Source organism: Calidris pugnax, unplaced genomic scaffold, assembly GCF_001431845.1.
Source record: "Calidris pugnax isolate Ruff unplaced genomic scaffold, ASM143184v1 scaffold111, whole genome shotgun sequence".
NCBI lineage: Eukaryota > Metazoa > Chordata > Aves > Charadriiformes > Scolopacidae > Calidris > Calidris pugnax.
The window spans coordinates 4,023,276-4,047,063 of NW_015090872.1; the positions used below are offsets into that span (position 1 = coordinate 4,023,276).

The following is a 23,788-nucleotide window of genomic DNA, read 5'->3' on the forward strand; positions in this document are numbered from 1 at the left end:
TTATGAATGTGAGAGTTGTATTTAATTTATTTTATTCCGTGATGAGCGGTTTCAGGAAGGCTAGAAAGGGAGTCAGGGCTTCATAACGTTAGTGGGGGGGAAGTGCCCTTCATTCTCATCTTCTTAGCCAGAGACGATGCGTTGTAGGGCTGCTTTATGGAATGGTTTCAAAAGGGAGCCTCCCAAGACAAGGAAATACTCATATTCTTTAGACAGTTCCATCTCCCTAGAAGAATAAAAATATGGAGATAATTTAGTGACTACTATTCCTGTGCCTTTCAAAGGTTTTTATTTTTTCCCAGTGGCTATGGGAAGCTGTCAGATCAACACCATAATATGGGCTGAGATCATATTTTCAGCACCTGACAACACTGTAGGGTTTCAGCTGTACTTTAGAAATCACAATCATGGTAATGAATGAAGGCTAGTTTAGTTTGTCAGACTGTCAGCTAGTCAGGTATATAATGGAACTGTCATCAATACACAAAATAATGAAAGAAAAACATCAGATGCTCACCCCACAGCATCCGCAACATTTGCAGTCCCCGCAGATTGTTCCAAAGAGGCCGTTCACCACCTGAATGCCACACAGCACTGCCTGGATCCCACTCATGACAAGCAGCAAGGAGAAGAGGGTCAGGTTCCATGGGACAATGTTTTCGGGGGAGCGACATCTGGTCCACAATGTGTGGTTACTGAGGTAATCCCTGGGGGATGAACAAAACAGTTATGAAGGTGCTGTTAGCTCACGGGGCAGGGTGTGTATGTCACGGCTGACAAGCTGTCACTGCTGTGATGCTCTCTTAGCTTCAGTGCTGCGAGAAAGACTTCCCATTATCACACTGATGCTACTTATCGAGAACGCGGTCCCGTTTGAGTTTCTAGATCGATTGAAGCAATTGTTTTGAAAAGCCAAGGCACCAGAAGGGAACAAGTGGAGGTGAGTACATGTTAGCTACAATTGAACAGTTTCTGATATTTTGGGAAGATGACTGAACATCCATTTGGCCAAGCATGTGCCAAGTGGATGTTCTTCTGTGTCAATGTCTTCTGGTGAAAGCATTTTTGTTACTGATGGTTGGTTCTCTGCTGACACCAGGTGGTATGTCATACATCCGCCAAGTGCACCTCCCCAGCGACGGGGCTGCCAGGTGCTGCACCCATTGTCGATTTGTCCTCCTCTTTTTGGTGACACGTCAACACCCTGTTCCCAGTTGGGCCTTTGCTGGCTTCAGCCCTGAGCAATGGGATCACGGGGGTTTCATGTCCTTCACACCACCTCTCTGAAAGTGGTAAATATACATGACAGCAAACATGTTTGAGTTGCAGTGTGAGGAACGGACAACTTACAAATTCCATAACCAAGATAAAGTGACATGTAGATACAAATTATTTTAATACCATCAAATTTTGCTATAAGATGTCACTGCTATCATCTGGGTGGAATTTATCCCTGTAGCCTATCATCCTAAGAATAACCTAGAATCATAGAATGGTTTGTGTTGGAAGGGACCTTAAAGATCATCTAGTTCCAAACCCCCTGCCATGGGCAGGGACACCTCCCACTATAGCTGGTTGCTCAAAGCCCCATCCAGAAGGCTGTGCATTTCTCTTTATTGGTTCCTTTGAAACTCAGTAGGTTTGATTGTACTTGCTAGTCTTTACATCCATGGTCTTGAACCATATTTTGTATTGCTATGCATTGCTGGTTCTTCTAAGAGCTTCTGTGTTTTAGACAAACTGTAAAATTCCTATTTTTAGACAATGGATTTGGAAGTTAAATCATATCACAAAGTTTAAACATGTATAATTTTTTTTTCTGTTTGGCTTGTCTTACCCATCTTGGAAAGGATAGGTCCATTCTGTTCCAGTGTTACATTTAGGGCCTTTGTTGATGGCTACTGCTGACAAAATAAAGCAGTATGCAGCTCCCAAAAGTCCAACTGCAGCAAATATTATAGAAGAAAACATCTGATGAAGAGAAAAAGAATGTTATTTTTGTTCTCATTCAAACAAGGAAATGTAGCCTATTAATGTGAATGTATATTCCCTAAATTCAGCTCTTAACAGTCAAAATAGCTCCTGACCAGCTAAAATATATTAATTTGCAATTACATAGTAAATGTATAAGGCGTACCTGCACTGATATTTAGAAGCTTTAAAAGAATTAGCACCATTTGCCTGAAGATGAAAGGGTCGATGCTGACACAGTAGGTGGCACTCCTCCCCTTTGGACAGTATTTGTCCACTAGACTTGTTCAAGGTCCTGTGTTTCACTGGAGTGGGTGTTTTTCTCAAGACTGTAAGCAAGACTGAAGTCTTGGACCACTCAAGGCATTAAAAAAAATTCTACAGAACCCTTTACAAGTTACCTTTGGTATCTTGGTCATATTGGGACCAAGTAATTGTATTTTTTCTCCCTGAGTCTCCCAAGAGGAGGTTTCGTATTAGTGTACTTTATCTCCTCACAGGTACTTGTCATCATTAGCTCTAACAGTGCAATTGGAATGGCATAGAAAGGATGTCTTTATTTTTCCGGCTTCCCATTACAGCATTTTCACGTACTCTAATATGTAAGTAAATCATGCAGAAACTTACGCCCTGCTTTAATTCTGAAGCACTTGTAGCCATAACAGTTTGTAGGTAGGGGTAGTTGTTGGATCAAAGTGATACAGGCGAAAGAAGAAAAGAAAGGTGATGTCAGGTCTGTGAGCTTTTGTTCGGACCTCATCATGAGACTCTAGCCATCAGTGCTGACATGCATTTTTATGTTGATATCTCTAATGGGACTAACTTAAACATTATGTTTATGTAGCAGACATCATAATAATGGTGTTTCTGCTAACATACAAGAACAAATTCAGTTCTCGGTCATGCTGTGGTAAGGCCACTCGGACCTTTTTAGTATGGTGTACTTAGTACTTATGACTGTATTAATAATCCCAGTCTCTCAGCCAGCTAAGATGAGTTGTCATCAGGGACAGCACGGCAGGAGGTGGGTCACTTCGTGGGCAGCACCACACATGCACAGTTCAGCTTTTATATGCCACCGGGAGGCTGGGCAGCAGTGCTCACAACTGGTGGGTCATCCCTGGTGGGTCACCCCCAGGTACAACCATGCCCCCAGTTCTGCTGCCTTACAGTGCAAAATGGTAGTAGTTTGGTAACTGCTGAACTAAGCTACGTTCACTGCCAACAGAAAATTGTTAATACAATGTGGTGAAGAGAAATACGTGGCCCTATTTCCCCCCTGCCCCCGAAGATCCACCTGCTTTGTTGGGATTGCATGAAGACAGCATCAAAGACAGGGGATTTAGGGAAGGCTCCTTGTTAACCTCACAGCCATGATTCTTTCCCAATTTCTTTTTTCCCTTTTATTTCAATTGAAAACCTGTTCCTTTATAAAAAAAGTGTAATGACCTACTTGAGCCAAACAATCTATTTCAAAAGGACAGACCTTCCTGATAGAAATATATTTATTTTTTCTCTAATCTCATTTTTAAACTAAAATGTTTGAAATGTTTGCTAATGTCTGAAAGTTTCCATTTGAAACTCTCCACTTCTAGTGTGAAAGGAAGCTATAAATTCAAAATGGAGCCTGATCTACCTGGCTTTGAGTAGGAGGTTGGATTTGGTGACCTGCTGAGGTCTCTTACAACCTGAAATTTCCTATGAACCTCTGAGATATTCACAGCCCATTGTGTGCATCTGCAATGAGTTGGGAATGTAGTCCCCAACTCAGAATAATTTTAAAAATTTTCAACAAAAACTGGCTAAAGAGATATCTGTTAACACTGCAAAACAAAGTGCAGATCTGTCAGAAATTAGTTTTAATTGTGAAAGCAACCACAAGTATCTTGTGACAGCAAAATACAATAAGGCAGAACAGGTGTGATACTTGTGGCACAACATCAGAGGCACAGTACAATTTTTACAGCCTGATATTTCTACCTTCCAGCACTCAGACAAACAGCAAGGCTTTGTGTCCTACGCTCCGGGCAGCATCCATCTAGTCTCTCAGTGACCATGAGCAGAAAATACATAGATCATACCGGTAACGATTTAGCTTTTACTTTTTTTGCTATGTTTCCTCTCACTTACCGCAAACCTCTTTCCACAGCTCTCATTCCCACAGCATCCACAACAGTCATTATTCTTAAGGCCCAAGAATACCAAGGCAGGAAAGATCATCTACCAATAACAGAAATACAGTTTGAGTTGGGATGAATTCAAATTACATTTGCTTTTAAATATAACAGTTCTATGTCTCTCTCTCTCTTTTTTTTTTTTACATATCACTAAATCAAGTTACTTATTGCAAAACTATTGGATGACTTGTAACATATTTGTTTACTCTAAAAGAGTTTACAGTGTTGGAACCTGCATTTGAGGTACCGAGGAAACTCAGCAACGCAAAGTCATGATGTGGGTGGGGGGAAAGGTGGGAACGTCTGAATTTCCGTACTCACCACTACACCAGATCCCAAGATGCCTCCGAAGTACCAAACTTCATCTGTAATGTGCAGATTGTTTTCAGCCACTTTTCCTCCAGGGAAAAACAACAAGATGTTAGCGAGGGTACATAGCACAGCCAGGGGGATAAGAGTGGTTCCCAGACACTTGGCACAACCTCCTGTGCACATGCTTGCTTAAAGAAATGCCAAACAAATAAAGGCAGAGGAAAAATCTGTCAGACGTTCTCAGAGCTGTTTTGCAAAAAGGAGCTTCTCGGTGTATTTTACAAAGTCCAGTTTCTGCTGTGCCGTTAGAGGAGCTGAGCCTGTAGAATGCTCTCTTCAGGGTTGTTGCTGCAACTGATCAGGAGCTCAGTGTGCTGGTTATTTATACGTTCTCGCAGCCGTGATGTCAATTTTTTTGAACGTCCGTAAATGAAGTTACGTTCAGTGCAGCCTCTCATTTTACTATGACAACCGGTAACCCCTGTTAATATTTTACTAACGATGATGAGACACTTCATTATCTGAGCTTAGGTCATGTGTAGATATCCTTTTTAGTTCTGGATCACCATTTTTACAACCCACTGTCCTTCTTCGCACTACAAAATATTTCTTTGTGCAGACTAACGTGACAACACAGAATGAATCAGCTGATACTGATAATGGCTGTCTGCAGTGGAAAAGTTCTTGTGAATTTTCTTTTCTTTGGAAAGTTGAACTAGTCATTCATTATTTGGAAGAACTCAGACAATTTATAGATTTGCAATTGGCAGTGAATTATTCTGGAGGTAGTGCTTTGCAGCTGGTATCTGAATAAATGCGAATGATCAAAAAAAGTTTCAGTGGGCTTGCTCCTTTGGTTGTGTCATTCTCTGTTCTCCCAGGGTAATGTGTTCCCTCAAAGTCCAGCGTTTCATCTGTGCTTTGGCAAAATTTCCATTTAAAATGACGCTGTACAGACTCCTGAGCTCCAGCAGAGCCTCACTGGCTTAGCATGCGACATTCTGTTCAAGCAAGCACCTCTTTTAAAGCAGGCTTTGCAGCTCTTGGGCAGATACTGGATACCTTCTCCTTCATATCTAGACTTGGTGTATTGTCCTGTACAACTTGTGTTAGGATGATTTTCGCACCAATCTTCATTCCTAGCAAATGCTGATAGATGCAATTCCATTGCCATCCCTGTGTGGATGTAAGAATTCTGTATATGTTGAGATGGACAACAGTTTCTACTTTGCTCAGGAAATTTTCATTCAAATTTGAAATAAGCCTTCCTTTAAAGACATTTGAGGCTTTGTCTTGATCCATATAGTGGATTTCTGCTGCATCTTCAAAGACAGGCAGTCCAGAAACATCTAAAATGTTACCATTTACAACCACAGAATCCCATGAAGTACATGATCTCAAACTGTGCAAAGCTGTCTTGAAGTGCCCAGAGCTATGGCTTCAGGGTACATGGCAATGCTGAACAATTTGGGTTTTACAGCCTCTCTCCTTATAGAAATGATGTAGCTGAAAGAAACCCAAGTCATTGCTCATCTAGAGTAATTCCCTGATCTGGTTCATCACAAGCCACACTGACAGTTGTGCGGATACAAGGGAGCTGGCAGAGCAGGGGCAGGGACACCTTGAGCCACCGCTAGTGCTCAGAAATGTATTTGGAACCAGAGCCTGGGCCTGTCAGCTTCAGGCTTCTCTGCAGAAGCAGAAGAATGTAAAACTGTTTTATCAGACTGGAGGGCCAGACCTAATGTTTTTAGGCAAATATCTTATAAAGTGAGAGTAGTAATACTAGAAATCTTATTTAAGTATATATGCAATTCTTGTATTTGTGAGGTGCAACTGGAAGGGTTGTCAGCTTGTGAGAGGGCTCTCAAATGCCTTTTTTCCTGAAGGTACTGATAGGATTGAACACAGACTGGTACTCTCTGGCAGATAGTGTGTTTAGTGTTCTGCTGTAAAATAGGAATCAGACTTAAAGAAAATTAGTTACTACTAATTTAGGTGTGGCACTGGTTTCTCAACAGCTAAATTCTGTCTAACTTCAGGAGGTTCTGACTTCATCGTTTTGCTTTTTTGATTAAAAGATAAAACTATGAAACTCATTTTCATGTCAGACTTAAGAGTCTATTTTTGAGCTTCATGTTTACTTTAGGGAGCCTGCTCTCAGACAAAGTTATCACAGTAGGAAATAATAATATAAAACTGTTTTATCAGACTGGAGGGTCAGACCTAATGTTTTTAGGCAAATATCTTATAAAGTGAGAGTAGTAATACTAGAAATCTTATTTCACAGAATCACAGAATCACAGAATTGTAGTGGTTGGAAGGGACCTCAGAGATCATCGAGTCCAACCACAAAAAAAACAAAACAAAAAAAAAAAAAAAAAGATACAAGGGAGCTGGCAGAGCAGGGGCAGGGACACCTTGAGCCACCGCTAGTGCTCAGAAATGTATTTGGAACCAGAGCCTGGGCCTGTCAGCTTCAGGCTTCTCTGCAGAAGCAGAAGAATGTAAAACTGTTTTATCAGACTGGAGGGCCAGACCTAATGTTTTTAGGCAAATATCTTATAAAGTGAGAGTAGTAATACTAGAAATCTTATTTAAGTATATATGCAATTCTTGTATTTGTGAGGTGCAACTGGAAGGGTTGTCAGCTTGTGAGAGGGCTCTCAAATGCCTTTTTTCCTGAAGGTACTGATAGGATTGAACACAGACTGGTACTCTCTGGCAGATAGTGTGTTTAGTGTTCTGCTGTAAAATAGGAATCAGACTTAAAGAAAATTAGTTACTACTAATTTAGGTGTGGCACTGGTTTCTCAACAGCTAAATTCTGTCTAACTTCAGGAGGTTCTGACTTCATCGTTTTGCTTTTTTGATTAAAAGATAAAACATATGGGTATATATGCAATTCTTGTATTTGTGAGGTGCAACTGGAAGGGTTGTCAGCTTGTGAGAGGGCTCTCAAATGCCTTTTTTCCTGAAGGTACTGATAGGATTGAACACAGACTGGTACTCTCTGGCAGATAGTGTGTTTAGTGTTCTGCTGTAAAATAGGAATCAGACTTAAAGAAAATTAGTTACTACTAATTTAGGTGTGGCACTGGGTTCTCAACAGCTAAATTCTGTCTAACTTCAGGAGGTTCTGACTTCATCGTTTTGCTTTTTTGATTAAAAGATAAAACTATGAAACTCATTTTCATGTCAGACTTAAGAGTCTATTTTTGAGCTTCATGTTTACTTTAGGGAGCCTGCTCTCAGACAAAGTTATCACAGTAGGAAATAATCTTTGCGGGTAAAAAAAGCAGCTCACTTATATACTGTGCACCCACTTGACCTGGAGTGGAGCAATTTCTATAAAAATATCTTAATTTTTCCAAAATGTTCTTTTTTATATTCTAGGAACCAACTGGAAAAATGTTAAAGGCTGTCAGGTTCTTTGATGGGTTCATTGATAATCACATCTTTCTGGTATGTCTATTATTGATTTAATCAAAATAAGTATTTGCATAGATCATGGTAAGTAGGAAATGCTGTCTGAAAGTTTTTATTTTTGAGAATTTATGGAACTCTCAGTATCAGTCACTAAAACAGCTTTTAATGGCTTGGGGGGTAAAAGTCATGCTTAATTTACAGAAGGACCACTAAGGAAAAATAACACTGTGATTCAGATGCCTGTGCAATATATGCCAACTTCTCTGTTAAGAAGTCCCTTTAGAGTATATGTCTCAGAACAACACTGTGAGAAAAGACTATGTTGCGAGAAACAAACAAAAAGGTAAACCTGGACTGAGGTCAAATTGTGTAAAAGCAGAAGAACTAACTTATTTTTGTGTGATGATACTGTATTTCTCAAATGAGCCCCAGATGCTCATAGAAAAGATGGAGGATCAAAAGCCAGTGGGGCTGGCAATGATGTTGATGTCCCCAAATCATCTCTGTTTGGAGATGTTGGGTATGAGATTTGTTCACTAAAATAGTGAGTAGAGCCAAATGAATAAATCTGTCTCACCATTTACCTTTATCTAACCTTGTCTGGGTATGACAACTTAAGGAACAGTATTTTGACGTAATGTGTGAGTGATTTAAGACGGATAGAAGTAGGTGTTCTTGGTCTGAAATATCAAACTATCAAGTCTGAGTGATAGCGTGGGTAATGGATCTGGATTATTTGGCTCCTATTACCAGGAAGCCATGCTTTACAGCAGGACGATGGCTATATTTAGCTTCTCTTCCTGTTTTATGCTCCGTAGAAGACTTTGCTTCAGTATTCTGGAAATCCAGCTGAAAAGCTACAGGGTAGTCAGTAAATGCACTGCTAGTCCCCTCTGGCCTCAATATCTAAGAAAATTGCAGTGGAGCTAATAAGGTGTTACTTAGAAAGTTCACACTTTGCATGACTTATGACTGTCTTCTCAAAGGTTAGTAATACTGCAGCAACGTCACTCGGTGTTACTATTACTGATTAGGTTCTCTGATAACTCTGAAAACCATTATGATGAGGTGAAAATGTCAGTGTTGGTCAGAAGATGCAGAACCTGGGGCAGGGAATAGGAAAATAAGACATACCTAAACTAGACATGAACTTTCGGAGGTTATCCCCTTTTACCTTATTTGGGATTTTTAATTCTTAATTTACAAAACACTAGTAAAAATCGAAGACTTTGAAAAAGCCTAGAACTGGGATGATATTTGTAAAAATAAGTGAAGCACCAGATGGGGACTACAATTAGTCTTAGAATCAGTAGAACTGCAGAATGTTGACATCATCTCTTTGCCCTTTTAAAACACGGGGCAGGGGAAATAGTGATGGGGTCAAATCCATCTCTTTTCCACCCGGACTTATCTGGAGCTGTGGAATTGATTTCAGTAGATCAGGCTTTTATAGGGATGCATTTCACATCAGATCTACACTTCAGTCCTATTCAACTTGTGGGACACAGTTAAGGTGGCCCGTTTATAAAAACACCAAGGTAGGAATTTATTTGCTCTTGTAGGCAGCATGTCCTCTTGTTTTATGATCTGCCTGCTGTGCACTGAGTTTGTACAGTGATATTGCACTTGGCATGAAAGACCTTTTATGAATCACATACCTCAAAGAGAGGTGAACATTTTATCATTCGTTTATGTCATGCGTGTGACGTACCTGTGTCGTTCATTCAGCTACAGCACATGGAGTTTTCCAAGTGAATTCTGTGAAAGTTTTCATGTCTAACAGTGGCATAGCAGGTCCATAAAATGTGCCATTAAGCTCAGTTCAGCGGCAGTACCTCTCATGTGGCTTTCTGCCTTTAACAAGAACCTGAATCAAAAGGCCTTGCACAAGGCAACAATCTGTTGGATACATACACATTAGAGAATAAAGACAGTTGGGTTTTTTGGTTATTAACTAGTTGATAGGTTAATTCTGTTGCAATTGCGTGTTCATAGTCCAAATTCTTCTTATGTGTCATGAGGTAGTTCTGTAATTGAAACAGTAGATAAACTAGCTGACACAAAGATGAGACATCATAGACTGATGATAAAAGTACACATCCACAAATCTGAAAAAGTTCTTGGATTGCAGCAGAATGAGAAACACCTGTCTATTGATGTCATGCCTGTAGAAACAAAGGTGGAATAAATTACCCTGTTTAACAGGAGCTTGGGAGCTTTATGCAGCAGTACAAAGGGAACTGTATCCTGTGTACTACAGATACAGCAGAGACAGAATTGCAGTGGTATGACTTAAATGCAAACAGCTATAGCAAAGATACCACGGTGTCCATCTTATATTCTACTAATCAAGAACTAATCCAAAAATGTCCTGATGAAACCCAGCTTTTATCCCATTCCTTATGCTGTCACAGCCTCTGCCATTTCTCCTTTAACTTTTTTCCAATTGTGCAATGAAGCTCCATCATCTAAGTGACACACAAATAAAATGTCATAGCTTTAAATCCTGTGTGGAAGGAACACTGCCAAGAGTTATGATCAATATTGAAGGAGGAGATGGCAGTATCACCCTCTATACCAATCATACACCTTCTCTCTCGCTAGTTTAAAATGTTAATAACAATAAAAGCAAACTCTAAACTGCAGTTTTGAATGATCCACCTGAGCACTGTAAAATGAGGTTACCAGACCAATTAGTAATGTGGAAGGGGACCTGGCTCACAGTTTGTTTAGTGCTGGAGGTGCCATGGACAGAATGTTATCCTTCATTGTTGCCATATGACTGTTGCTTACACAAGACACCGCGGGTCTCACCTTTCAAAAAATAGTGAATGACTGAATACATGGTGTGATTCACATCAGCTCCAGACCTCTGGCACCAGGAATTCCCATGGCACTAGGAAACTAAGAACTTATTTAAACAACTCCCCTTCCCTTAAGAGTATCAGAAGCCCCTGGGATGATGCTAGATACTCTCTCTACTCTTTACTTGACCTTTTCTCTGGCAGACTAGTCCGTGTAGATGACTTGCCAGAGATCAGAAACCCGCAGACTTTTTCTGTTAGGCTGTGCCACAGAGTATGTGTTTCTCTGTATTTGGGGTTAAAATGTTGATTTTATGTTTATTTTGTGATTTCTGAAAACTCTGCTACATGATGCAAGGCTGCAGGAAAGAGTGAATTATAACTGCTCTGATTTTTAATAGCCTTCTTCACTGAAACATTAAATCATGTGAAACCCTGTTGAGAAGGACTTGGGGGTACTGGTGGATGAGAAGCTGGACATGAGCCGGCAATGTGCGCTCGCAGCCCAAAAAGCCAGCTGCATCCTGGGCTGCATCCCCAGCAGTGTGGCCAGCAGGTTGAGGGAGGGAATCAGTAAGACAAATTTTGGCTGGCTTCCCAAGTTTGTATATAATTCAACGTGAATGAAGTCCACAGGTTCTTGGTGGGAAGAACAGATCTAGTAAAATAGCCTAGACAGTGACAGCGGTTGTTCCCAGTGGATTGGAAAATCCCTGTCGAGCAGGGTGCACTCAGTGCTGTTGGCACAGATGGTTTTAGGAGGAGCCTGCAATTGATGATTCACTGAACAGTTTCTGGGAGTTGTGCTGTATTTTTTTTCTTACTGTCTCATTGTGTTGCCTCTCTTAGTCATTTTGCTAGGAGTAGTGGAGGCTGTGGACAACATAAACTGTTTGGTATGCGTTTGGAAAGCATGGCCCTTTACATCCCACTCTGCTCAGCTGCTGGCCATGTGCTGCTTTGGCCTGTGTCATATCTAACCGGGGAGCTGGATCTACCTGTCCTCTTCTTCACGGACAGATGCTGTTGGAGACATTGCCACTGATTGTTAGTTGGGCCCCTCAAGGAGAGAGGAGCCTCTGGTCTGGTGTGTGTGAAAGCAACGTGTGCATGACCACTGAGGAGAGCGTTTTGAAAGGTTCATGCTCATAAATTTAATATTTCATCCCAAGAAGGAAGCTATTACACAACAGAAAAGCAGACAGAGATACAAATGAAGAAGTTCTGACTGACAGCACAGTCTTCATATGGTGTTCATTAACATGTCAGAGTTAGGCCAATATAAGCAGTTTTCATGTCTTTCTACAGCCTGCTATTGCTTCTGTGGCAAAGATTCACAACTTGAAAAACCTCCATACTTCACCTGATATGTTAAATAGACTTTCATGGCATTCCCAGTGGGTAGAAAGCATCTGTAATGTGGCTCCCAGTTGCAGCATTGTGACTCAGTAACAGGCATAGGGGAAATACTGGCTGTAGCTGGAAAAAAATCTTATTTTTTCCCCCCTTTCCTATCAGACTAGAATGTGACTTTTTTTGCAGTTGGGAATCCTGGCTTACAGTAAGAGGAAAAGTTTTAAATTGCGTTGCATCCAGCACCCTGCCATCCTGATTTACTGAAGGTGGCTCGAAGGCAGATGCTTCTACCAGCCAGGATTTCAAGCTGAGTTTCTCATCAGTTCTGCTCTCTCCCTCTCACTCCATTGTCAGTGCCACAGAAGGGTAACCAGTCTCCTCCAGTCAACTACATTCTTATTTATGTGTGGCCTTTTTAAACTACTGCCAACCTTCATGTGAGGGTTTAAGTTACATTGACTTGTCAGCAGGGTTGGCTTAAGGGGCAGTGGCATCCAGCCCGGGGTGGAAAACAAAACTCAGATTGACTCAAGTCGTTTTTTCCAGGGAAAAACTGAGTGACTTGCACACTGAGTTCCTCTCAAAGGGGTGCTTCCCTTCCGTTCTAGCCCACATTTTCCAACTCTGGTTATCTATCTGGGAGGAGGACCAGCGAGCCCATTGTCAAGCATTAGCCACAACTGCTTGCTTGTCCTAGAATAAATACTCCATTGTGGAGACTCTGAGGGCTGGTGACCAGGGTGGAGCCAGTCTTTGGATGTTGTGTCATCCTGTCCTGTTCAACAGCATTTTCCTAGCAATTGTGGAGTCACGATGGAAGGCAGTCCTTTCTGGCATGCTTTGGTAGGTTGTTTCCTCCTCTCCTCGTGTCCCAAGTCATAGTGAGTCCATGCTGTGCAGAGAAAGGTGAAATGACATATTTTCCTATGGAAAAACAATAGAAAGGGAAGGCCACTCAGTTTTGGTAGTTTCAGAAGGATGTAAGCAGTGATGATACATTATCAGTTCTTTGCCTGGTTTCTTAAAACACAGACAGGAAGCAATCTGCAAACTACGTAGAGGCTGAGAAATGACAGGAACTGATAATTTGATAGATATAAAGGATAAATATAAGTGCAGCTACATGCCCTGTGACTATATATAAACCTGCAGAGTGCATGGTAGCTGAAATGATTACTGAAATGAAAAAGTTCAGTAATCAGAAGCAGTGATCCTGAAACAGAATCAGGTATAGCACAGATGTAACCGTAAATGAAAAAGTTCAGTAATCAGAAGCAGTGATCCTGAAACAGAATCAGGTATAGCACAGATGTAACCTGAAAAGTAGAGTAAATTATCCTGGATGCAGCATACACTAGTTAACCATCTTTTTCTCGGATAGCCCCCCCGAGATATCACCAGTACTATTACCACAAGAAGTTCCATATTTTTGGTGCTGTGGATTTCTTGCTGATCTTGTTTGTTCAGACAGATGAACATGGCTTAATATGTATTTTGATTTATCTACTCCATTTTAATTGTACATAGGTGTGTCTTTATCAGTTCTTGTGTCAATGACTGAACTCCATAGATAGTTATGACCCAAGGTTATAAGTCCTTGGTATTGTTTATTTGCGTAGCTGCTTCCGCTGGGATATCTGGAGAGAAGTACTGATCCTGCCTCCAATTAAGCCAGGGAGGATTTTGCTACAAATTTATGTGTAGGATTGGATTTGCAGTAGCATAGCTGAAACCAGGTCTGTTCAAGCCTCTGCTGCTGCAAGTAAATTTGTGTGTATGTGTGTTTATATATATCATATATATATATGGTGACACACTGATCTCAAGTAAGCAATACAGAAGGAATTCCCTGTATAAAATTCCTCTTAACAAGGCATTGGATTTCTTTTTGTGTTGTGCCATTCCATTGAGGACCTGAGAGGGGCTGGTAAATGGTGGACCAAGCTCCTTCTCTTTGGAGAGAGAACAAAGAAGAATGAGCTGAAAAATGTCTCCCTTCCTGTTATCCCAATCTTCACTGCAGTTGAAGGATCGCATTAATAACAAGCTCTCCCTTGGAGAATACAGGGAAAAACCCCAGCTCTGACACCAGCGTCATCAACCCAGGCAGACAGAGGGGACAGACCCGCTCCTCTTCACTAGTGATTCAGACGGGCCACTCCTGCTCTGTGAAAGCCATGGGTACCCCGTGCATATCAGTGAGATGCTAAAAGAGCTGGGGGGCATAAGTGGGGCTGAGTTTGTGCAAAGTAGAAGCCACAATTGCACCCTTATCCACAGCCTTGATATGGGAGAAATTCATTCCCTCTTCACTTCTCTGTCAAACCTGGAGGGTAGCTGTGCAGTAAGGCATGTGGACCCAGAGAAGGGAAAAACTTCTAAGAGAAAACCAGGTATCCTGGGCTTCCCTGTGGCAGTGTTTTCCCGTCCCAGCCCCAGCTACCAGACTTCCCCTGGGCTCTGAGGATGGGCTGGCAACACCCATGGTTTCCCTAGTACCTTGTTTGACCTTAGTTCTCTTCCTGACGTTTCTGTTCAGATAAGAGCTCTGTGACAAATGCGGCTTGGCCGAGGTGGTATTTGAAGTTGCACCTCATATATTATTGTGAATACAGGAAAAGTAAAATATGCTAATAAAGAGTATTGAAGAGAAATGAACTGGGGACATGTTAGAACTAAAACAAGACTGGATCCACATCTTGTGTGGGCATTTCTGGTACCAATAGGCAGGAGTTGGATATGATTTAAGCTTCCAAGAAAGATCAAATTAATTAGGTAGGTCCTAGACTGAGTATCTACTACAGGTAGGTAATTGCCAGCTTAGAGTGGGAGATTCCTCTGCCTCTTTTGGGAATGGAAATAGGTCATATGAAGAAACCTGAATTTTAATGTCCTATTCCAAGTCAAGTTTTTATTCCATTACATCACTCTGATATCTGATAGCCTTGTCCTTATTTGAGAAAAATGTTTGAAAAAAAGTTTTGATTTCTATTGGTATCAGATGTATGCTTAAGTTTCTGACATTTTCATTTAAAGTGAAAATTATTTTACTAATTGGACTTTTACAGCTTTACCATTCTTTGCTCTTTTACTGTTTTGTCATCATCTTCTGTTACTTTACATTTTACCCACCCCCGCTGCCCCTTCACCAGCTCTCCCAAAAATGGCCTTTTCTACATGGAACATCCTCTGTTAAGGTTTTAATAATGCTTTTCCTTCATTCTCCTCGAGGCACACATGGGCACAAAAGTAACTGTCAACCAATAGCAAAAAGGCATGTGGCCCTTAAGCAATTTCTGACACTTCTCTGATTTATATTACTTTTAAGTAAGTAAAATTATTAACTGTGTATGTAATGCCTCTGTTTAGCACTGTTCTGTGTCTTGAGTCTTGTGATATTTATTTTTTATTCCCTTGCAGAAAAGGTGTTTTGTTACATGTTAGTCAAAATTGCTTTTTTGTAAACCACAATGCCTGTAGCAGAAAGCAAAGAATTTCAATACTGCTGGGCATCATCCAAGCACCACTGAAAGACTTTTAATAATTAGTACTGAGAACTAAAATTCCACCTGAGGTATTTTCCAAAATAGGAGGACAAAGGAATTATTTCCTTAAGGGTTACCTATTTCTGTGGGGGGATGTATGTACTCTACAGCTTTGCTATGATTTTTTTGTCAAGTCCCCATAATTAAAAAGATCACAATTATTTACAGAGGTTATGTAGAGTTTACAGTTGCATATTCTTCCTGTCAGCACAAATGCTGAAGGACACAACTGTCTTTCAGGAACGGTCATTCTCTTCTTGAGTATAGTTTAGGTTTTCTTCTTCCTCTTGACCTTTCAGAAGTGGGCAAACAGGCAGGCAATGTCTGGAAAAGCATGCCAGTTTCTTCAGGTTTGAGAAACAGATGAATCTGCCTCATTTTTTTACCAGATGCTTTTGTTCTTCCAGTGGATTGCCCTGCCTTTCGGGGGAGCATCGCTGGATGCTTGGCTGTCTGTGACTTCTGTAACTTCTTTCTCTGAGTGATGTTTGTCGCTCACTTATCACATGTGTTCATCCTGACTCAGGATGTTTCTGAAGAGTCCAGGGATATACAGTGTGCCTCCGTGTGTATTATCCCCACCAAAACCAGTGATCACCTGTCCGAAAGGAGAGTACGTCGCATTATGGATCACAAATTACTGGTTGTGTAGGGGGGCAGACCAAACAAAGACAAGAAGGCTGTCTTTTCTGTGGAAGTGGAATTGGATCATTTCTGTTTCCATTTTGGATCAAATCTGAGAGACTGTTACAGATTTGAATTTGTTCAAATTTAAGAATCGCCATGGATCATATCTGCCAAGCTGTATGTCTCATGTTCTTGGATGGGATTCTGAACAGCTTTTGATTGACAATCAGAATGCTATTATGTACTGCATTCTTTTTAATCCAGCTGGTGTGAGACTGGGATGCTTAATGCCTCATATTTGCTTTACTCATAACTACAAACATGCTTCCAGCTGGCAAGTCCATCTCCCATGCTTATTTCACTGGCGACGTTTGTTAATAATGGGGTCAGAGTCCATGTTTACACTTCATTTCCTCTTCAGTTGTTAGTTTAACTATCCACTGCTTGAATTCTGTTCAAAAGAGAGATTTTCATGACTGAATGGTATTTTCTTCCATGCTGAGCTCCTCTGATCGCAAGAATTAAGAAGTTCTAAAGGAAGCAGCCAGTAGGAATTTTAGCTTTGGGGTTCTTAGAACTCACAATTGTGACTTTTTTTCTTTGTTTTTCCAGAATAAGAATAATGTTTAATTTTTAGTTACACATTAAGGATCTACATACCCTGTATGTATCCATGGTTCTCACTGTCTTCTGTGGGAAGCCTTGTTGGAGAAGAAATGCAGAGTTGAATTGTCTCACTAAAATCTTTCTTCATCCACAATTAAGAGAGCGCATTATTTTGCCCAACACGTCTCAAATTGCTGGTGGCTTGACCTTGCAGACTCTGTTCTTCCTGTCATCAGCGTTAGGCTCTGTAGACACTTGGAGCACTCATCCTTATGGCCAACGAGTCACCACATCTTTGACACTTTCCCTGCAGTGCATTTATTCCTTAGTTACTGCTGTAGTGGAGAGCAGAATTTGAGCATTTTGCCTTTACACTGTTATAGTGTTCATCAATTACTCAATTAAGAAATAAATTAAAAAATGAGGCAGGTCATGCAATGGTAAGTCTGATTTCTCACCAATTCTGTAAAAGTTCGTATTCTTCTTTTTAAGAACCAGTTGAAAATGTATAAAATCCTGGGCGCTTTGTGAATGCCATGCTATCCAAAGATAAGCCCATGGAGGGAAGGATGTGATGGGCCATTGCTGTTATTAGACTATTACTAATTTTTTTTAGCTTGGATTTATTGACTAGAGGTTTGGCAGGAGAATAGGACATGCCCCACACCTTCTCCCAATGTCTTTGCCCCTCCTGTTCTTCCTTTGCTGTTGCAGCTTTGATAAGCTTACCCTGTTCCTGTTTTGAGAGCGTTCATATGAAGGGTGGTGTGTTTTTCATATTCCTCTTGCCCTCCACCAAATCACCTTGCAATTATGAAATTTGCATTAGGTACAGCAACAAATTGGTTGCTCTGCAAACAGACATCCAGATGGTCTAAGGCATATGAACTGTTTTGTATTACATACTGTTTGTGGCTGGTAATTATTGATTTGTTGTTATCAAATTTGCCAAGCTAGGAGTAGACTTATACTGCTGGTAGAAGCATCCACATGGAACTTCAAATGATCCTTGGCACTGAAAATCTTGCCTCTGGGTATGCTCTGTCATTCCTTATAGCATAATTCTTGTCAGTGTTTAAAACGACAGGGCTCTGTTGCTGAATTGTTACTAAACAAAAGGATATTCTTGCTGTTCCCTCATCTAGTTACACCTTCCTTTTTTTGCAGGCAATGTTTGCCCCAGCTTGAAACCGAATTTGTTGTTACTCCCTCATTGAAGGCCCATTGGTTTTCAGGTATAGTATACTAATATCCTGTCAAGAGCAGAGTTGGAATATATTAACTATTTCACAGATTTTTCTGAAAGAATTCGACAGTCTGGGTTTCAGAAGTGAAACAAATTTTAAACTTATATTAAATTATACTTATATTAAATTGGATCTTTTTGTTTCAAAACAAGCAAGACAAATTTTTACTGCTTTTTCAGGAACAAGTTGTATTCAGACCTTCACTTCTGTGGTAAAGTCAACAAAAATCGTGAATTCCTTTTCACTGCTTCAGTTTAAACTGTATCATGAAGTATAAAAAAAATGGTGCAAGACTGTGTGCTGATACTTTTTTTTTTTCTCTGAAGTGTGGAATATACAAGAAGTGAAGAGCAGCTGTATTTTTCTTTTTGTGTCATTGAGACAATACCAACTACATTTAAAGAGAGGAGAAATGGTTTTACCGTAAATGGGTTAATTAATGGAGGCTTTGCAGCAGCCTCTGTTAAATTGGTTTTATTTCCATGGCAACTCTCTCTGCTTCCTGGATAACTTCGTTTCAGTAAATGCAAGACTGAAGTGAGTGGAAGATAGGCCTTTCTGCGTAGTAATAAGTGGGCAACTACAATAAATTTCCGTATCATGAGCAGATAAATATAGGCACTTAACCTTGTTGTGTAGGGAATGTAATGTTACAGGTTGCTGAGAACCAAATGTCAGCAAAAATAAATAGGTAATTGAGAGTGAGAGCCTATTGATAGTGCCAGTTCAACCATGCTAAAAGCACATACAGGATCTTGGCTGTAGGAAACATAATGCATTGCTTTTTTGTTTCCTTTCTTTCTGCTGTGAAATTTTATTGTGTTTACTAGTGTGACCTCAGCCAGGTAACTGTTAATCTATTCTATGAAAACCCCTCTTGCTCCTGTTTCTGCTTCAAATTTGAAGCTGGCTACCATGCAATTAGAAGGCTTAGAGAGAGGTTTAGCTGGACGTGGTTTATTTCAGAGATATATCATGTATGTGTTTATGGATTACTTTCATTTTTCTGAGGGCATGGAAGTAATCCAGTTTGAATGCAAAAGACTGGATTGTTCCATAAAAATATAAGAACTGCAAATTCAGGGTGGGTTACAAAACTTTTTTTTTCTTTTCAAACAGCAAAATAAAATTCTGATCTTTTTCGCATATGCCTTTTCTCTCAAAACTATGGTGTAGTATGTCTAACAATAATTGATGTGCTCAGACTCGATTTGTTAAACTTTTTTTGTAAATGGTTAAAACTGTGGTCAGAGTTGACTCACCTTTAGTAGATTAGTTATCGCTTGTGTTAATGTTTAATGGTATGGTACCAGGCTGTACCCTGTTACTTTCAGAACACTTACATATCGTTTTGAGAGATAATGCATCTCCTGCCTCAATACCAGGTATCTGTGATAGAGCGTGCTGTGTGACCTCAAAGACCTCGTACTTCTGTTACATTTGTCTTTATGTAAAGGCTGTGATGGATCCTGATAGTGCAAATGTTAAGATTCTGAGAGCCTAACTCTGGTCTTGCTCATGGTGATTAGGAAAAAAGTTAGAAATCAATTAGGTGAAAAAAAGTAGAAATAGAAATAATTCTAGTTAGTTATCTGTAACTCATTGTGAAAAATATGCTGACCCTTTTGAAGCTGGCCTGAGGTCAAGGGACTGTAGCAGCCCTTAGATTACATATTTCCCTTTTTTTCGTGTCTGTGTTTCAAGCTCTCTTTTTCCTACATCTCCCTCTGTCCACAGTGCCCGAGACCAGCTGCGCCACTGAGATGGGCTGCTTTCTGCTGCTGCTGCCCACCACTGGTCACCAGAGCCTCACCTCCCGTTCCCATGCCATCACCCGCGTCCCTGCTCGTTAACACACCATAATCTTTCTGCTGGTGAGAGACATAGGTAAGAGAAGTACTTAAGAAGGCACCTCTGTGCTGCAGAAACAGAGATCTGAAAAAACACCCCAATAATTTATAGGCTCTTACCCTCTTCAGCAGTTGGCTAAGCTGCTTCGGTTTCTCCCCCTTCTCTCTTTGTTTTGTATTTAACACTTTCGCAAGAGGACAGAAAATGTGTTCCTTGTCCAGAGGAGTGCTCTGGCCGTCCCCCTCCACCGGGGCCAGGGTGTGGGTGGCCAGAGCTCAGCCTCCTCGCCGGGACCACCAGTAGCACAATGTGGCAACCAGCAGGGGTCCACCTGGGCGTCCACCACCCCTGGAGGAGGAGGCATGGCACTGGTTTGCTGGCAACAACGCTCGTGCGTCTGTGCAGAGGATCAAGGGCTGATCTGCCTGAAAACTGGTTGGTTGTTGGCTGTGTTTTCATTTCCTCCACTGAATTAGTTTTCATCCACGTTAGTTCTCTGATCTGGTCCAAGCAAGGCCACGGGAATGCCAGGACTAATATCAGGGAAGAAGCAGGAATATGTAGCTGCAAGTAGAGAACAGGACTGAATTTCCAGCAACATTTTGTTAGATCAGTTTAAGTCAACTGTTAAATTGCATCTTGAGACTGTGAAGCTGACGGCTGTGGTAGTGGGCCTCTCGAGGCAAACATTCATCAGTAGTCAGTTACATCAAATTTTTATGGATGGCTATTTTCATGAAGATAACTTTTTCCAATCATGTTCACTTAGCCTCTGTGAGTTTAAGGCAAAACAAGGCAGAGCTGGCTGCACCTTGTTCTGCACAGGAGGTCTGAATCTGGCCTAATTAGTGAGATGCTTCATCAGGAGGATGTTGCTGACCTCGGTGGAATTCAGCTCCTTTCAAATGAGTGTAGATGAGGAGCAGGTGGATGCAGGAGGGTTGCTATTGGGGGTGGCTGTGGTGGTTCCAGCTCTTGCTTACAAGTGTATGTGTTCGCTGCAAATTGTTCCTACTGCTGTTCTGGAAGGTGGGAGTGAAACCCAGTGTTTGTGCTGATGGTGGAAATGTGTAAGTTGTGGTGCTCTCAAGATGCTCTTTCTGTTTCTCTGCTGTTCTGGCTGTCCCTGTGTGCTGTGCAGTGTGCCTGGGTAAAAATCCATGAGCAGCCCCTTTGCCTGCTGTCCCTCCTGCTCATCTGGGAGGCAATCACAGAGCAAATAAGGCCAGGGCAGGATTTTCCTTTTGTTCTTACCAAAGAGATGGCAGTGGGTGTCCAGCGTGGGGTGGTGGGCTACCCTGGAAGTGCGTCTCCCCAAAATGCCATCCAATGTTCCCTGCTCTGGGGAGGGACAGCCTCAAGCCATGGCTCAGAGAGGTTGTACCTCAGCTGGGGTTCCGTAGTCAGACTTGCTCATGGTTAGAATATGTATCAGCATTGGGCTCAACAAAATTCGTGTGAGGTGTGGGTTAGCAGCAGGGTACTGCTTTATAAACTGGCAAAAACTTACTGTGCTGGGGTCTCCTGCCTTGTTTTGCATAAACTAGAGGTGTTCTTTTGTTCTAATCCTTTTTGAGGTATCTCTCTCTCTTTCTGTTTTCCCTTCTGGACTGCTAGCAGTCTGGGGTGATTTTAGGAACCAAGAATGGATTTACATATTTGGTAGTAAGGGTTTATTTTAATAGTTTCAAGTTCAGTCTGTGTGAATTGATTTTAGTGCTGTATGTTTGTTAAGTTGTTGGTAGGTAATCCTTACTTCATTTAGAGCTGGGAATAACAGTTTTCAAATTAAATCAGGTGTCTTTCTCTACTTTTCACTGGGGGGGATTATTTTTTTTTTTAAATGATGAATTAGATCATCATTAAGCCAAAAACCTCAGTAAACCTTATAGCTTGGTTGTAGCAAAGTAGGTTCTTTTAGATCATCACCAGTCTGTGTCATAATACCGTGCCAGGTTTTGCTTAATTGACCTGACAGGGGATTCTCCTCGGTCCCTCTGACTGTCATTACTGTATGACCTCATGCGGGTGCTTCAGTTGCTGTCACACCCTTGCCTTTTTGAGTAAAAGTATTGTATGCTCTTGCAATGTAATTATCTAGAATAACTCAAAGCTACCTAACCTGCTACGTGGTGTCATCTTTATACAATGAGGTCTATACCCAGATTCTGCTGGTTTTACTGACTTACCAGTCTCTTTAATTTGAGTGTAGAGCTCAACCTGTAAACTTGACAACAGCGTTGAAATGTGCTAAGCCATTTTATATGTGCACGTACATGGGATAAAATTGCCACTTCTCGAGAACTCAGGAGAGGGAGGAGCTTTGTTTGCATGGATGTTTCATCTTGTGCTTACAGGCAGAACCAGGTCCTTGATATTCTAGGGCATATGATACAAAGAGTTTGCTCCTAAGTTATTTTTCAGTTGGAGTGCTTCTCCTCAAAAGGTATAGATACGATCATATGTATAGGAAAAAGATAAGGTTTGTATTCTTGCCATAGAAGAAGTTAGTACTTGTGTTGTTCTGGCAGGTAGGTCAGCACACTCTGCACACCCACCTGATGGGCACAGTATCCTGTAACACCATAATGCTCCTTGCTCCCAAGAGCAATCGTTCTGTCTAATCCAGGGCTTGCAGGAAAAAGTTATTAGTCATTCATTAAGTGGCACACCCATTGCCTATTTAGAAATATTTTTAGAAAGAGGCAGAAGTCCGCAGCATGGCTCACAGAGACTATTACGAAATACGTGGCTATGTGCACACCCATGCCTGTAGCCTTTACTCGAGGAAACTTTTTAATTACATCAATGGGAGATGTGTCCAAGTTGAGCAACAGAGGACAGACGCTTAGGACTAATGGGCTACCTGTCGGGCTAATGAACTTCCTATTTTCAAAGCAGGAAAATCCATGTACTGAGTAATACTGAAACCAAAACATCCAGGTCCGTAGCAGCTTTGGAAGCAGGCGTAAAGCTTTAGAAGACCTTTGTAGACTTAGCAAGATAATTTGGATTAGTTCAGTGGTAAAGGAGGTATTTAATGCTCAGCAGGTGTGTGTGTGGCATCTGAAACGCGGGATAGGTTTGTATGTGCACCATGCGGAGCCAGAGCATGGCCTGCCCAGAGGATGTGTGCTGAAAGAGGAACGAGAAGTCTTGACGTGGTCTATGGCTAGACCTGCAAAGGGGCCTCAGAGCAGGCACTGGTTACAAGGGGTGTTGGGACACCTGCGCTGGAGCCTTGTGGTGGGGGAAGAGGGGATTCCTCCCTCTGGGGTGGATTTCGCAGCAGCAGGAGGCTGGGAACCTGGCTGCTGGGATGTGTTGTTGGCCAGGAGGAGGAGTGGGCCAGGCCTTGATCCTGTCGAAGGGAAGAGGGGATTTTTGGAGGTGGTGGCAAATCAGCATGCACTTTAAAAGCGGGGCAAACACCGCTGCTTTTGGAGCCCAGCTGTAGCAGGTGGGGTGTCCAGTTATTAGCAACAGGTCATTAAAATCCCTCGACAACATGAGGAGAGCCACAGGCCTTCCTCAGCCTGAGGGGACTTTAAACGGCATCTCTTAATCCACGTGCAACCCCTTATCAGTAGGCTGGGCTTGCTGGGAGTGCCACCTTCTCCTTCTGTGTGCAACCTTGAGTAACAAAAGGGCTCTGGGGCCGTGAGGCTGCACCCAGGGGATCAGGGCTGTGGCAGCAGTTGTCTGATAAATCACAAGTTCAGGTACATGCATATTTGGCAGGATTTACACGGCGTCTCGCTTCTGCTGATGTCCTCTTACGAGCAAGCAGACCTGCGGTCTAGGCTTTTACTCTTTGACAGGTAGTTTACAGATCCTGTGCTGAAGGCACAAGAGGGCTCTTT

At 41.6% G+C, this 23,788-nt stretch overlaps 1 protein-coding gene across 1 annotated transcript; it reads right to left on the reverse strand.

Moving 5' to 3' along the window:
- TM4SF4 (transmembrane 4 L six family member 4) lies at positions 1 to 4,826 on the reverse strand. The gene is made up of 5 exons (XM_014945840.1): positions 4,470 to 4,826; positions 4,102 to 4,191; positions 1,838 to 1,971; positions 518 to 707; positions 1 to 226 (listed from the first exon to the last, which is right to left on the reverse strand). Exons 1-5 carry the CDS (start codon positions 4,641 to 4,643, stop codon positions 209 to 211), a joined length of 606 nt encoding a protein of 201 aa, XP_014801326.1. The 5' UTR covers positions 4,644 to 4,826; the 3' UTR covers positions 1 to 208.
- Positions 4,827 to 23,788: the final 18,962 nt, after the last annotated feature.